The sequence below is a fragment of the Panulirus ornatus genome, chromosome 37 (assembly GCF_036320965.1).
Source record: "Panulirus ornatus isolate Po-2019 chromosome 37, ASM3632096v1, whole genome shotgun sequence".
In the NCBI taxonomy this organism is placed as follows: Eukaryota; Metazoa; Arthropoda; class Malacostraca; order Decapoda; family Palinuridae; genus Panulirus; species Panulirus ornatus.
The window spans coordinates 4,420,257-4,435,039 of record NC_092260.1 but is presented as its reverse complement, the minus strand read 5'-3'; the positions used below and the strand labels follow the sequence as shown (position 1 = coordinate 4,435,039).

At 40.5% G+C, this 14,783-nt stretch overlaps 1 protein-coding gene and 1 long non-coding RNA gene across 28 annotated transcripts in view; one reads left to right on the top strand and one right to left on the bottom strand.

Moving 5' to 3' along the window:
* Ndae1 (Na[+]-driven anion exchanger 1) overlaps positions 1–14,783 on the bottom strand; it is a 680,061-nt gene that overhangs the window by 106,621 nt on the left and 558,657 nt on the right. For 2 of the 25 annotated variants that reach the window (XM_071683697.1, XM_071683725.1), the window contains one exon: positions 3,186–3,260. The exons of the other annotated variants lie outside the window; for them this stretch is intronic. In XM_071683697.1, coding sequence (XP_071539798.1) covers positions 3,201–3,260 — 60 coding nt within the window. In that variant the 3' untranslated portion in view covers positions 3,186–3,200. Of the gene's footprint in view, positions 1–3,185; positions 3,261–14,783 lie in introns of those variants that run through there. 25 annotated transcript variants of the gene reach the window in all.
* Positions 1–14,783, top strand: part of LOC139760463 (uncharacterized) — a 162,884-nt gene that overhangs the window by 69,012 nt on the left and 79,089 nt on the right. The gene's annotated exons all lie outside the window — the stretch shown is intronic.

Here is a 14,783-nt window from a genome sequence, read left to right as displayed (position 1 = left end):
ATCTTGTTAGAGTGTAATCCTAAAGAATTCTGAGCTGTCATTTGGGCAGGAGGAGTAAGTTAAAAGTATCCTTGCTTTAGTGGTCTCTGAGTGCTCAAAGATGGGCCAGAAATTTGTGGGCTTCCACTCATGGTTGAGTGGATAGTGAAATGCTTTCTCATCGGAAATGCTGAGGTGCTGGAAGATCTTAACCTTGATTTTCTTAGAAAATATCTTGGAGAACCTCTAATGCTCATGGGACAGGCTGTAGAGGAGAGTAGTAAATGTGACACCTGCTTTCATCTAATCTCTTGGCGTGGATCCCTCTTCCAACAGTTACTTTAGCATCTTCAGTCTGTGAAATATTTCTGCAGAATTTTTTAATTAAAAAGGAAATAATTTATATGTATCAGCATCAGACAATATCCTACTTACTTCTTGTTTCTCATTTTCATTGCTTCCCCATTCAATTTCATTTGTGAATACACTTCAGAAGGAAGTACTCACCGGTTAATGTAATTTCTCTCCAGTTCAAAAAACCTGTCATCAGAATATTTCAGTCTGGCTATTTGCTCTTTCATTCAGAACATTTCAGTATGGTTATTTGCTCTTTCTTTCAGAATTTTTCACTCTGTTCATTTGCTCTTTAACTAGCAATTTATGGAACTATTTCTCAGTATATTTTGCTCTGCCTACAGTTTTTTTTTTCAAATCTCCTCTGCTCATCCTTCTAATTTTATTAATTTTTAGCCCTTTTACAACATTCAAATGTTGCATGTAGTAATCCTCAGGATCATGAAAATCTTCAGAATCCTGTACAAGCTCCAGATGTGATCAAATATATGGCTGATAATATGGAACATAAAGACAAGCAGGATGATGACAATGGGACAAAGTGAAAAGAGCCCTGATTTTAACTACCATCTTTTAAGAAAAAAATTACAGCCATCAGTGTGTGAAATAGACTTTGGGGTTGATGTTACACAAAGAACATCACATCAGGAGGTTTGTTATGGAAGAAATACCTTCATCAACATCAAAATTGTCTTCAAGTACAGGTGTATGGATATGTTCAAAAAAGTATTTGCATCATTCATTAAATCCAAATTAGAGTATGCAGTACAAGTTTTATCATCTCAGTCGAGGGAAATCTGCTGAAGAAGGTCTTAAGGCTGGCGGCAAAGATTGTACCAGAAACAAGGGAACCAAGCTTGAGTGAGAGGTTGACAGCTCTGAAATTACCCATGCTGAAATGCAGTAACTTAAAAGTCTCTAAATTGTTTTGATGTGGTACATTGGGAATAGTTCCTGAAAATGGGAAATGCCTGATTGCTTAGAGGGCATAACAAGAAACTAAATGAGGGGCAGATGATGAAAGATGTGAAGAAATACTTATACCATAGCAGAGTTGTAGATAAATGGAACACATACAATTGTAGAGCTGTTGATAAAAGGAACATATAGAGTAACAGAATTGTAGATAAATGGAACATGCTAAGAACAGAAACAGTACATGCAGACAATACAGGTAAGCATTAAAGATTGTATGGTTCAAAAGATCTAAGATACAGGGCCCATAAGTATTAAGGTTTTCTCCCCATTACAAAAGTACTAGTTGAAGAAGCTTTCCTGGACACATTCAAAGAGTTTGTGTCTCTGTTACCCATAACAGGTGTTCCAAGTCAGATGTTTCATGTCTCTTTGTAGTAAAATTACTATCATTAGAACTTGTCTACCTTCATATAGGGCTTGTCATCCTGATTTATCATTTTCATTATCCCAGTTCAGTGACTCCTTCTAGTAAGGCGAATAATATCAAATCAGGTTCATATTTTTTTTTTTACATTTAATCTCTTCATAATATACTGTATGACTGGACCATCATCATTAGTTTCTGAAGATTTAGCTCACCTCCTGCTTAGAAAGCCAGGCCTCCAAGTCTCTTTTTCTTTTTCTACTGTGTCTTTCATGAAATATCTTATGTTATTTCATCTCTGTAAATTCTACCTGAACAATAAATTCTGTCTAAGCAATTTCATTAATATTTGGGTTGCTTTCTTATGTGCAGTTTCTGAACTTAAGTTCTATATTGTGTTTCTGTAATCCATATGCATTCATATATACCACTTATGCCCTTACTCTGCCTCTGTTTGATACCCTGGGTAAATACTACTTAAAGCCCTACTCTGCCAGTGTTTGATACCCTGGGTTTTGTTTCAGAAGAACTGAAATCTTGTCTAGATATATCAATAGCTGTTGATATTATGAGGGAAGTAAGGAGTCTACACATCTGTGAAAAAACAAAAATATTTGTGAAATTTTCAGAGAGATCTAAATAGGCTGCGGTTTTTGTCATATACATGACTAATGAAGTTCAGCCTCACTAAATGTAAGTTAATGTAGATGAGACATACCATAAGAAGGGCTGGTCATGAGTACCACGTGTTGAGCACCTACTGTAGGAATGAATATGCAGGGGACTGAGAATAGGGGGTGACATAGTAATCAACCTATCTTCATATCACAGCAGAAGAACTGTTAAGGAGGTAAGTTACTTCCTGGTAAGCATCGAAATTTCTGTAAGAGCATGGGTTTGGACATACTTAGAAAAGTACTTGCAGTATATATTAGACCCAGACTAAAGTACACAACATCAGTTTGGTTACCCCACTTGAAGGAACACATTGATCTCTTGGAAAACATCTAGTAGGAGGCAGCAAAGACTGTACCAGAAATTAGGGACCTAGGTGACTAGGGGAAGCTAGCACCCATGGAATTACCCATATGGGAAGAGAGAAGGGGTATGAGAGACATGATTACAGTGTGCAAGTTTCTGGATGGGTTTGACAGTTAACTTGAAGCACTTCTTCCAAAATAGAAATGGCGGGTCAAAAAGACGACCGGGAAACTAAGTGAGAATAAACTTCCAAAAAATGTTTAGAAATACTTTAAGAGTAACAGAGTTGTGGCATGGGAAATTGGCATGGGAAAACTGTAAATGCAGTTTCAATGAAAATCAAACACATAAGGAACATGTACATACAAAACATAAGGCGATTGGTGCAACTTACGTCAAGTCACCTGATTCATGTTTCATATAATTCAAGCGGGTCAGCAGCAACATCTATATATGTGACTCTGATGCTGCAATTAGTGACTCAATCATGACATGTCACCTCTGGCCTGAGTAACTCACATGAACTGGAATGCTTCCCACTGTTTCATATGGTGCTGTCTACATGTGCTCGACTCTGTTGCCTTGTGTGGAACTCACGTATGTCCTGTGTTCAGTACTGTTGCAGTCAATACAGGGGATAAACATGCATATTTGAGTAATATTATATGAAAAAGAGAAATTCATATTGGCAATATAGTCACACCCATGGAGTATAAAAAAGCAAGTGATTATGCAGAGATGCTAAAATCAAATTATGGGAAGACCTGCCACAATTGATGTTCACTGAATAGTTAGAAAATGCAGATGAAGATAAACTGAGATATCAATCATTTATTTTCTTGAAATATATGGTACAAGCAATGCAAGCAATTTCTGTGTTAACCACCACTTATGCCTTTTAATACAGTACTAACCATGATTCAAGTATTATGTGTTGACCTACAGCAATTCAGTTACAAGTGATTAAATTTAATTGCATCAGGTTGACTACACCTGTAAACCTGGCCTAATATTCAACATACACAGCTCCAGAGCACAAATCAGTGGTCATAAATGATTTTGATACAACCTAAACTCAAATTAAAATGTGAGAAGCATTTACCATTGGCTGGATTAGATAATAATTGTAGGGACCTTTTTCTAAAGGCTAATTGCCAGACATGTTGAATTGGCTGAGGCAGGTAAGGGAGGATAGTGATGAAGTGAGAGTTTTATCATTCTTGTCAAAATGGCAGGAAATTATACTCCAGTTTTGCATTCATGTCTTGGAAAATATCCCTGCTCAAGCCAAAAGTTAATTTCTCTTTCTGAGCTTTTCATAATTACTTCTTTTCCATTCCCAATTTTCAACCTCTTAATCAATATAATAAGGATGATTTTGTACATATTTATACTGTTTGGAGAGGGAAGTTTATACTCATGGGACTCTATCTCTTGAAGTCTCTAATCACTCAACCTCTTAAATTTATATATGCTGTCTGCATTAACCTTGTCCTCAGTCATTCTGTTCCATTCATCCACCACTCTTGTACTACTGAAGTATTTCTTTACTTTCTTATCAACAAGTTTCCTACTTGATTTCATGTTATGTCCTCTGGTTTCTCTCTCCCTACATCTTTTAAAGAACTATGTACTGTCCACATTGCCTATCTCTTTTATGAACTTAAAGGTTGTGATCAGTCAGGAATCAGGGCTTTGCAGTAAAAGGTCCAGTGAAATTTGCAGTGAAGGAGGAGAGACATGAGTACCTCAAACCTCAAATAAGTGGGAGTGATAAGAATGAGGCAAGACTGATTTAATGAAATGTCATAAAGCAAATGAGCTTTGAAATATGCAGTGTCAAAGATAAAAACAGCTCTCCAATCAACCACCAGTTAAAAGGTACTGTATAAGAGTGCATGGAATGAGTGTAGCAGGATAAGAAAGAAGGAACAAAAACTTTGAAAAGTATATCATGGACAAGACAGGTACCAATCCAAATCATTTTCATAAATTCATCAGGAGGCAATTGTCAAATAAGGAGCAGCTAGTTGGAAGGAAAAATGTATATGATGATGAAAGGATATGTAAGGAACTGAATAACAACTCCAAAATGTTTTCACAGTGGAATACACTATATCCCCAGCAACAGAGAGGTAGGAGGGAAGATCTGGATGTAAGTCTGGTTTCTTGGATGAGGGCTATGTAGATATTGTTTTTTAAGAGTTGGTTGAGTACTTCTGTGTTTTTGTTTCGGGTGCTATATGTGTTGAGTTGCAGGATGTTTAATTTGTCTCTAGGGTTCTGCGGAGCAGTAGGTTTCATTTGTGAAGAGTAAGACAGCATTTAGAGCTGTCATTTGTTGGATGTTTGTGGTAGGGATGTGGGGGTTTAGGAGTCACTGTGTGAGTGGTTTCTGCATTTTCAGTAGTCTTAGTAGTTTTTTATGGATGGATGTGATGTGCAGTAGATGTGGTACCACTGAGGGAAGTTTGAGCATCAGATGGAGTTGTGCTTTTTTGAAGATGGATACCTGGCACTGTGGACATAGGTACATTGGTGGTCCAAGGTTGGCAATCATGTCACAAGCTTACATTGGCAGTTGGACTTGACCCATACAAGGCTCATGGTCCAGATGAATTTCACCATATGTATTCAAGATGTGTGCAGATATGCTAGAAAAACCACTTGAATTACTGTTCAGAATATCACTGGAAAGAGGCAAGGTGCTGAAGGAATGGATAAGTGTAAACATTGTACCTCTATATAAGAAAGGAAACTGGGAACAGGTGCTGAACTACAGGCTGGTCATACTGATGACTGTAATGGGTGCAGTTCTGGAAAATATTAGTAAAGAGCAAATGGATAATTTTCTATGGATGAGAGGTTTTCTAAGTGAGAGATAGTTTGGTTTTTGGGAAAGGAAGTCATGTGTAACTAAGTTCATAGAGTTGTACAGGAAAGTGGGCTCAATCCTTGACAAAAGGGAAGGCTGGGAAGACTGTTCATCTGGTTCATGGGAGCTTGATTAGAAGCTGGGTCACCAGGCAGGGATAAGGCAAGAACCCTTTGGATGGATAGAAGATTGTATCAATGGGAGGGAATGAAATATGCATGTAATGAGGTGTGTTTTCCTAGCGGGTTAAGTGACCAGAGGAGTGTCAAGGGGTTCAGTTGTGGGACCGTTACTCTTTTTTTATCGATGTTAATGATATGCCTGAAGATATGTTAATGATATGCCTGAAGATATGGAATCCTACTTGGTTGTGTTTGCAGATGATTGCATCAGCTTACAATGGAACCTTAACAGACTCCAAATTTGGTCTGAAACATGGCAGATGAAATTCAGCCCAAGAAAATAAAGTGATGAGGATAGAAAAAAAGCAAGATTCTCTCAGTATGATTATTATCTATGAGTAAATGAGCTTCTGGATTCTGTGTGTGAGAAGGATTTGCAAGTCAACATTATCCTAAATCAGAATAGCTTTCAGTGACAGTATATATGATAGGGTTGATAGAGATGCTTTGTGGAAAGTCTAAGAATATATGGTGTAGAAAAAAGCTGCAAAAAGCAAAGAGGTTTTTATCAGAGGTGTGAGGCATGTGTAGGAATAGGAAGAGAGGAAAGTGATTGGTTCACAGTGAAGGTCAGTTTGTGGCAGGGGTGCATTATGTCACCATGGAAGAGAGAAAAGTGATTGGTTCACAGTGAAGGTCAGTTTGTGGCAGGGGTGCATATGTCACCATGGAAGAGAGGAAGGTGATTGGTTCACAGAAGGTCAGTCTGTGGCAGGGGTGCATTATGTCACCATGGTTGTTTAATTTGTTTATGGATTGGGTGGTTAGGGAGGTGAATGCAAGAGTTTTGGAGAGAGGGGCAAGTATGCAGTCTTTTGGGGATGAGAGGGCCTGGGAAGTGAATCAGTTGTTAATTGCTGATTTGAGTGAGAAACTGCAGAAGTTGGTGACTGAGTTTAGAAGAGTGTGTGACAGGAAAAACTTGAGAGTGAATGTGAATAAAAGTAAGGTTATAAGGTTCAGCAGGGTTGAGGGACATATTAGTTGGCATGTAAGTTTGAGTGGAGAAAGATTGGAGGAAGTGAAGTGATTTAGATATTTGGGAGTGGACTTGGCAGTGAATGGAAGCAGAAGCGAGTCACAGGGTGGGGGAGGAGGTGAAGTTTCTGGGAGCGATGAAGAATGTGTGGAAAGAGAGAAAGTTATCTTGGAGAGCAAAAGTGGGTATGTTTGAAGGAATAGTAGTTCCAACAATATTAAATGGTTGTGAGGCATGGGCTATAGATAGGGTTGTATGGAGGAAGGTGGATGTGTTGGAAGTGAAATGTTTAAGGACAATGTGTGGTGTGATGTGGTTTGACTAAGTAATGAAAGGGTAAGAGAGATATATGTTCATAAAAAGAGTGTAGTTGAGAGAGCAGAAGACGGTGCATTGAAATGGCTTGGACTTATGTAGAGAATGAGTGAGGAAAGATTGACAAAGAGGTGCCATAGGTGGAGGGAACAAGGAGATGTTGGAAACCAAATTGGAGTGGAAAAGATTTTGAGCAATCAGGGCCTAAACATACATGAGAGTGAGAGGAGTGCAGGGAATAGAGTGCATTGGAATAATGTGGTATACCAGGGTCAACATGCTGTCAGTGGACTGAACCAGGGTATGTGAAACTTCTTGGGTAAACCATGGAAAGGACTGAGGGGCCTGGATGTGGATATGGAGCTGTGGTTTCAGTGCATTACACATGACAGCTAGAGACTGAGTGTGAGTGAATGTGGCCTTTTTGTCTGTTTTCCTGGTGCTGCCTCACTGAAGCAGGGGATAGCGATGCTGTTTTCATGTAGGGTGGGGTAGTGACAGGAATGGATGAAGGCAAGCAAGTATGAATATGTACATGTGTATGTATGTAATGTTTTCGTATGTTTCTATATATGTACGTATATGTTGATATGTCCACTGCAATACCATCCAAACCTGCTGCTTTGCCAGCTTTCATCTTCCACAAAGCTTTTACTACCTCTTCTCTGTTTACCAAATCATTTTCCCTAACCCTCTCACTTTGCACACCACCTTGACCAAAACACCCTATATCTGCCACTCTATCATCCAACACATTCAACAAACCTTCAAAATACTTACTCCATCTCCTTCTCACATCACCACTACTTGTTATCACCTCTCCATTAGCCCCCTTCACTGAAGTTCCCATTTGCTCCATTGTCTTACGCACTTTATTTACCTCCTTCCAGAACATCTTTGTATTCTCCCTAAAATATAATGATACTCTCTCACCCCAACTTCATTTGCCCTCTTTTTCACCTCTTGCACCTTTCTCTTGACCTCCTGCCTCTTTCTTTTATACATCTCCCACTCATTTGCATTTTTTCCCTGCAAAAATTGTCCAAAGGCCTCTCTCTTCTCTTTCACTAATAATCTTACTTCTTCATCCCACCACTCACTACCCTTCCTAATCAACCCACCTCCCACGCTTCTCATGCCACAAGCATCCGTATTAAAAAAGGGGATGACTGTATTGTTGACTGGTTGGTAAGGTTATTTAATGTATGTATGATTCATGGTGAGGTGCCTGAGGATTAGCAGAATATTTGCATATTGCCATTGTACAAAGGCAAAGGGGATAAGAATGAGTGCTCAAATTACAGAGGTATAAGTTTGTTGAGTATTCCTGGTAAATTATATGGGAGGGTATTGATTGAGAGGGTAAAGGCATGTACAGAGCATCAGATTGGGGAAGAGCAGTGTGGTTTCAGAAATGGTAGAGGATGTGTGGATCAGGTGTTTGCTTTGAAGAATGTATGTGAGAAATACTTAAAAAAGCAAATGGATTTGTATGTAGCATTTATGGATCTGGAGAAGGCATATGATAGAGTTGATAGAGATGCTCTGTGGAAGGTACTAAGAATTTATGGTGTGGGAGGCAAGTTGTTAGAAGCAGTGAGAAGTTTTTATCGAGGATGTAAGGCATATGTACGTGTAGGAAGAGAGGAAAGTGATTCGTTCTCAGTGAATGTAGGTTTGTGGCAGGGGTGTGTGATGTCTCCATGGTTGTTTGATTTGTTTATGGATGGGGTTGTTAGGGAGGGGAATGCAAGAGTTTTGGAAAGAGGGGCAAGTATGCAGTCTGTTGGGGAGGAGAGAGCTTGGGAAGTGAGTCAGTCGTTGTTCACTGATGATACAGCGCTGGTGGCTGATTCATGTGAGAAACTGCAGAAGCTGGTGACTGAGTTTGGTAAAGTGTGTGAAAGAAGAAAGTTAAGAGTAAATGTGAATAAGAGCAAGGTTATTAGGTACAATAGGGTTGAGGGTCAAGTCAATTGGGAGGTAAGTTTCAATAGAGAAAAACTGGAGGAAGTAAAGTGTTTTAGACATCTTGGAGTGGATCTGGCAGCGGATGGAACCATGGAATTGGAAGTGAATCATGGGGGAGGGGGCGAAAATCCTGGGAGCCTTGAAGAATGTGTGGAAGTCGAGAACATAATCTCGGAAAGCAAAAATGGGTATGTTTGAAGGAATAGTGGTTCCAACAGTGGTTGGAATAGTGGTTGCGAGGCGTGGGCTATGGATAGAGTTGTGCACAGGAGGGTGGATGTGCTGGAAATGAGATGTTTGAGGACAATATGTGGTGTGAGGTGGTTTGATCAAGAGATGTGTGGAAATAAAAAGAGTGTGGTTGAGAGAGCAGAAGAGGGTGTTTTGAAATGGTTTGGGCACATGGAGAGAATGAGTGAGGAAAGATTGACCAAGAGGATATATGTGTTGGAGGTGGAGGGAATGAGGAGAAGTGGGAGACCAAATTGGAGGTGGAAAGATGGAGTGAAAAAGCTTTTGAGTGATCGGGGCCTGAACATGCAGGAGGGTGAAAGGCGGGCAAGGAATAGAGTGAATTGGATTGATGTGGTATACCGGGGTCGATGTGCTGTCAATGGATTGAATCAGGGCATGTGAAGCATCTGGGGTAAACCATGGAAAGTTCTGTGGGGCCTGGATGTGGAAAGGGAGCTGTCGTTTTGGGCATTATTACATGACAGCTAGAGACTGAGTGTGAACGAATGGGGCCTTTGTTGTCTTTTCCTAGCACTACCTCGCACACATGAGGGGGGGAGGGGGATGTTATTCCATGTGTGGCGAGGTGGCAATGGGAATAAATAAAGGTAGACAGTATGAATTATGTACATGTGTATATATGTATATGTCTGTGTGTGTATATATATGTGTAGATTGAGATGTATAGGTATGTATATTTGCGTGTGTGGACGTGTATGTATATACATGTGTATGGGGGTGGGTTGGGCCATTTCTTTCGTCTTTTTTCTTGCGCTACCTCGCAAACGCAGGAGACAGCGACAAAGCAAAATAAATAAAAAAGTATAAAGATAAAAATGTTGATATGTATATGTATGTATATGTGTGTATGGGAGTGTTTATGTATATATATGTATATATGAGTGGATGGGCTATTCTTCGTCTGTTTCCTGGCGCTACCTCGCTGATGTGGGAAACAGCAATTATGTTTTATAAAAAAAAAGCAAAAAAAAAATATTATTATTATTATTATTATTATTATTATTATTATTATTATTATTCATTCTATTATTTATTTTGCTTTGTTGCTGTCTCCCACGTTAGCGAGGTAGCGCAAGTAAACAGACAAAAGAATGGCCCAACCCACCCACATACACATCTATATACATACACGTCCACACACGCAAATATACATACCTATAAATCTCAACGTATACATATATATACACACACAGACATATACATATATATACATGTACATAATTCATACTGTCTGCCTTTATTCATTCCCATCGCCACCACGCCTTACACGAAATAACAACCCCCTCCCCCCTCATGTGTGTGAGGTAGTGCTAGGAAAAGACAACAAAGGCCCCATTCGTTCACACTCAGTCTCTAGCTGTCATATAATAATGCACCGAAACCACAGCTCCCTTTCCACATCCAGGCCCCACAGAACTTTCCATGGTTTATCCCAGACGCTTCACATGCCCTGGTTCAATCCATTGACAGCACGTTGACCCCGGTATACCACATCGTTCCAATTCACTCAATTCTTTGGACGCCCTTTCACCCTCCTGCATGTTCAGGCCCCGATCACTCAAAATCTTTTTCACTCCATCTTTCCACCTCCAATTTGGTCTCCCACTTCTCCTCATTCCCTCCTCCTCTGACACATATATCCTCTTGGTCAATCTTTCCTTACTCATTCTCTCCATGTGACCAAATCATTTCAAAACACCCTCTTCTATTCTCACAACCACACTCTTTTTATTTCCACACATCTCTTGATCAAACCACCTCACACCACATATTGTCCTCAAACATCTCATTTCCAGCACATCCACCCTCCTGCGCACAACTCTATCCATAGCCCACGCCTCGCAACCATATAACATTGTTGGAACCACTATTCCTTCAAACATACCCATTTTTGCTTTCCGAGATAATGTTCTCGACTTCCACACATTCTTCAAGGCTCCCAGAATTTTCGCCACCTCCCACACCCTATGATTCACTTCTGCTTCCATGGTTCCATCTGCTGCCAAATCCACTCCCAGATATCTAAAACACTTCACATCCTCCAGTTTTTCTCCATTCAAACTTACCTCCCATTTGACTTGACCCTCAACCCTACTGTACCTAATAACCTTGCTCTTATGCACATTTACTCTCAGCTTTCTTCTTTCACACACTTTACCAATCTCAGTCACCAGCTTCTGCAGTTTCTTACATGAATCAGCCACCAGCACTGTATCATCAGCGAACAACAACTGACTCACTTCCCAAGCTCTCTCATCCACAAAAGACTTCATACTTGCCCCTCTTTCCAAAACTCTTGCATTCACCTCCCTAACAACCTCATCTATAAACAAATTAAACAACCATGGAGACATCACACACCCCTGCCGCAAACCCACATTTACTGAGAACCAATCACTTTCCTCTCTTCCTACACGTACACATGCCTTACATCCTCGATAAAAACTTTTCACTGCTTCTAACAACTTGCCTCCCACACCAGAGCATCTCTATCAACTCTATCATATGCCTTCTCCAGATCCATAAATGCTACATACAAATCCATTTCCTTTTCTAAGTATTTCTCACATACATTCTTCAAGGCAAACACCTGATCCACACATCCTCTACCACTTCTGAAACCACACTGCTTTTCCCCAATTTGATGCTCTGTAGATGCCTTCACCCTCTCAGTCAATACCCTCCCATCTAATTTGCCAGGAATACTCAACAAACTTATACCTCTGTAATTTGAGCACTCATTCTTATCCCCTTTGCCTTTGTACAATGGAACTATGCAAGCATTTCGCGAATCCTCAGGCACCTCACCATGAAACATACATACATTTAATAACCTTACCAACCAGTCAACAATACTGTCACCCTCTTTTTAAATAAATTCCACTGCAGTGCCATCCAAACCTGCTGCCTTGCCAGCTTTCATCTTCCGCAAAGCTTTTACTACCTCTTCTCTGTTTACCAAATTATTTTCCCTAACCCTCTCACTTTGCACACCACCTTAACCAAAACACCCTATATCTGCCACTCTATCATCAAACACATTCAACAAACCTTCAAAATACTCACTCCATCTCCTTCTCACATCACCACTACTTATCACCTCCCCATTTGCGCCCTTCACTGAAGTTCCCATTTGCTCCCTTGTCTTACACACTTTATTTACCTCCTTCCCAAACATCTTTTTATTCTCCCTAAAATTTAATTATACTCTGTCACCCCAACTCTCATTTGCCCTCTTTTTCACCTCTTGCACCTTTCTCTTGACCTCCTGCCTCTTTCTTTTATACATCACCCACTCATTGCATTTTTTCCCTGCAAAAATTGTCCAAATGCCTCTCTCTTCTCTTTCACTAATAATCTTACTTCTTCATCCCACCACTCACTACCCTTTCTAATCAACCCACCTCCCACGCTTCGCATGCCACAAGCATCTTTTGCCCAAGCCATCACTGTTTTCCTAAATACATCCCATTCCTCCCCCACTCCCCTTACCTCCTTTGTTCTCACCTTTTTCCATTCTGTACTCAGTCTCTCCTGGTACTTCCTCACACAAGTCTCCTTCCCAAGCTCACCTACTCTCACCACTCTCTTCACCCCAACATTCTCTCTTCTTTTCTGAAAACCCCTACAAATCTTCACCTTCGCCTCCACAAGATAATGATCAGACATCCCTCCAGTTGCACCTCTCAGCACATTAACATCCAAAAGTCTCTCTTTCGCACGCCTATCAATTAACACGTAATCCAAGAACGCTCTCTGGCCATCTCTCCTACTTACATATGTATACTTATGTATATCTCGCTTTTTAATCTAGGTATTCCCAATCACCAGTCCTTTTTCAGCACATAAATCTACAAGCTCTTCACCATTTCCATTTAGAACACTGAATACCCAATGTATACCAATTATTCCCTCAACTGCCACATTACTCACCTTTGCATTCAAATCACCCATCACTATAACCCAGTCTTGTGCATGAAAACCACTAACACACTCATTCAGCTGCTCCCAAAACACTTGCCTCTCATGATTTTTCTTCTCATGCCCAGGTGCATATGAACCAATAATCACCCATCTCTCTCCAGCAACTTTCAGTTTTACCCATATCAATCTAGAATTTACTTTCTTACACTCTATCACATACTTCCACCACTCCTGTTTCAGGAGTAGTGCTACTCCTTCCCTTGCTCTTGTCCTCTCACTAACCCCTAACTTTACTCTCAAGACCTTCCCAAACCACTCTTCCCGTTTACCCTTGAGCTTCATTTCACTCAGAGCCAAAACATCCAGGTTCCTTTCCTCAAACATACTATCTGTCTCTCCTTTTTTCACATCTTGGTTACATCCACACACATTTAGACACCCCAATCTGAGCCTTCAAGGAGGATGAGCACTCCCCGCACGACTCCTTCTTCTGTTTCCCCTTTTAGAAAGTCAAAATACAAGGAGGGGAGGGTTTCTGGCCCCCTGCTCCCGTCCCCTTTAGTTGCCTTCTACGACACGTGAGGAATGCGTTGGAAGTATTCTTTCTCCCCTATCCCCAGGGATATATGTGTCAGAGGTGGAGGGAATGAGGAGAAGTGGGAGACCAAATTGGAGGTGGAAAGATGGAGTGAAAAAGATTTTGTGTGATCGGGGCCTGAACATGCAGGAGGGTGAAAGGAGGGCAAGGAATAGAGTGAATTGGATCGATGTGGTATACAGGGGTTGACGTGCTGTCAGTGGATTGAATCAGGGCATGTGTAGCGTCTGGGGTAAACCATGGAAAGTTGTGTGGGGCCTGGATGTGGAAAGGGAGCTGTGGTTTCGGGCATTTTTGCATGACAGCTAGAGACTGAGTGTGAACGAATGGGGCCTTTGTTGTCTTTTCCTAGTGCTACCTCGCACACATGAGTTGGGAGGGGGATGGTATTCCATGTGTGGCGAGGTGGCGATGGGAATGAATAAAGGCAGACAGTGAGAATTGTGTGCATGGGTATATATATATATATATATGTGTCTGTGTGTGTATATATATGTGTACATTGAGATGTATAGGTATGTATATTTGCGTTTGTGGACGTGTATGTATATACACTGTGTATGGGGGTGAGTTGGGCCATTTCTTTTGTTTCCTTGCGCTACCTCGCTAACGCGGGAGACAGCGACAAAGCAAAATATATATAATATATATTTACATATACACAACACTGAACACCCCATGTACACCAATGATGCCCTTAACTGCCACATTACTCACCTTTTAACTCAAATCGCCCATCACTATAAGTGTTGTAAATGAAAATGGTGAAGAGCTTGTAGATTTGTGTACTGAAAGAGGACTGGTGATTGGGATTACCTGGTTTAAGAAGAGAGATATACGTAAGTATATGTATGTAAGTAGGAGAGATGGCCAGAGATATATTTATGTAAGTAGGAGAGATGGCCAGAGAGCATTATTGGAATACATGTTTATTGATAGGTGGGTGAAAGAGAGACTTTTGGATGTTAATGTGCTGAGAGGGGCAACTGGAGGGATGTTTGATCATTATCTTGCAAAGGTGAAGGTGA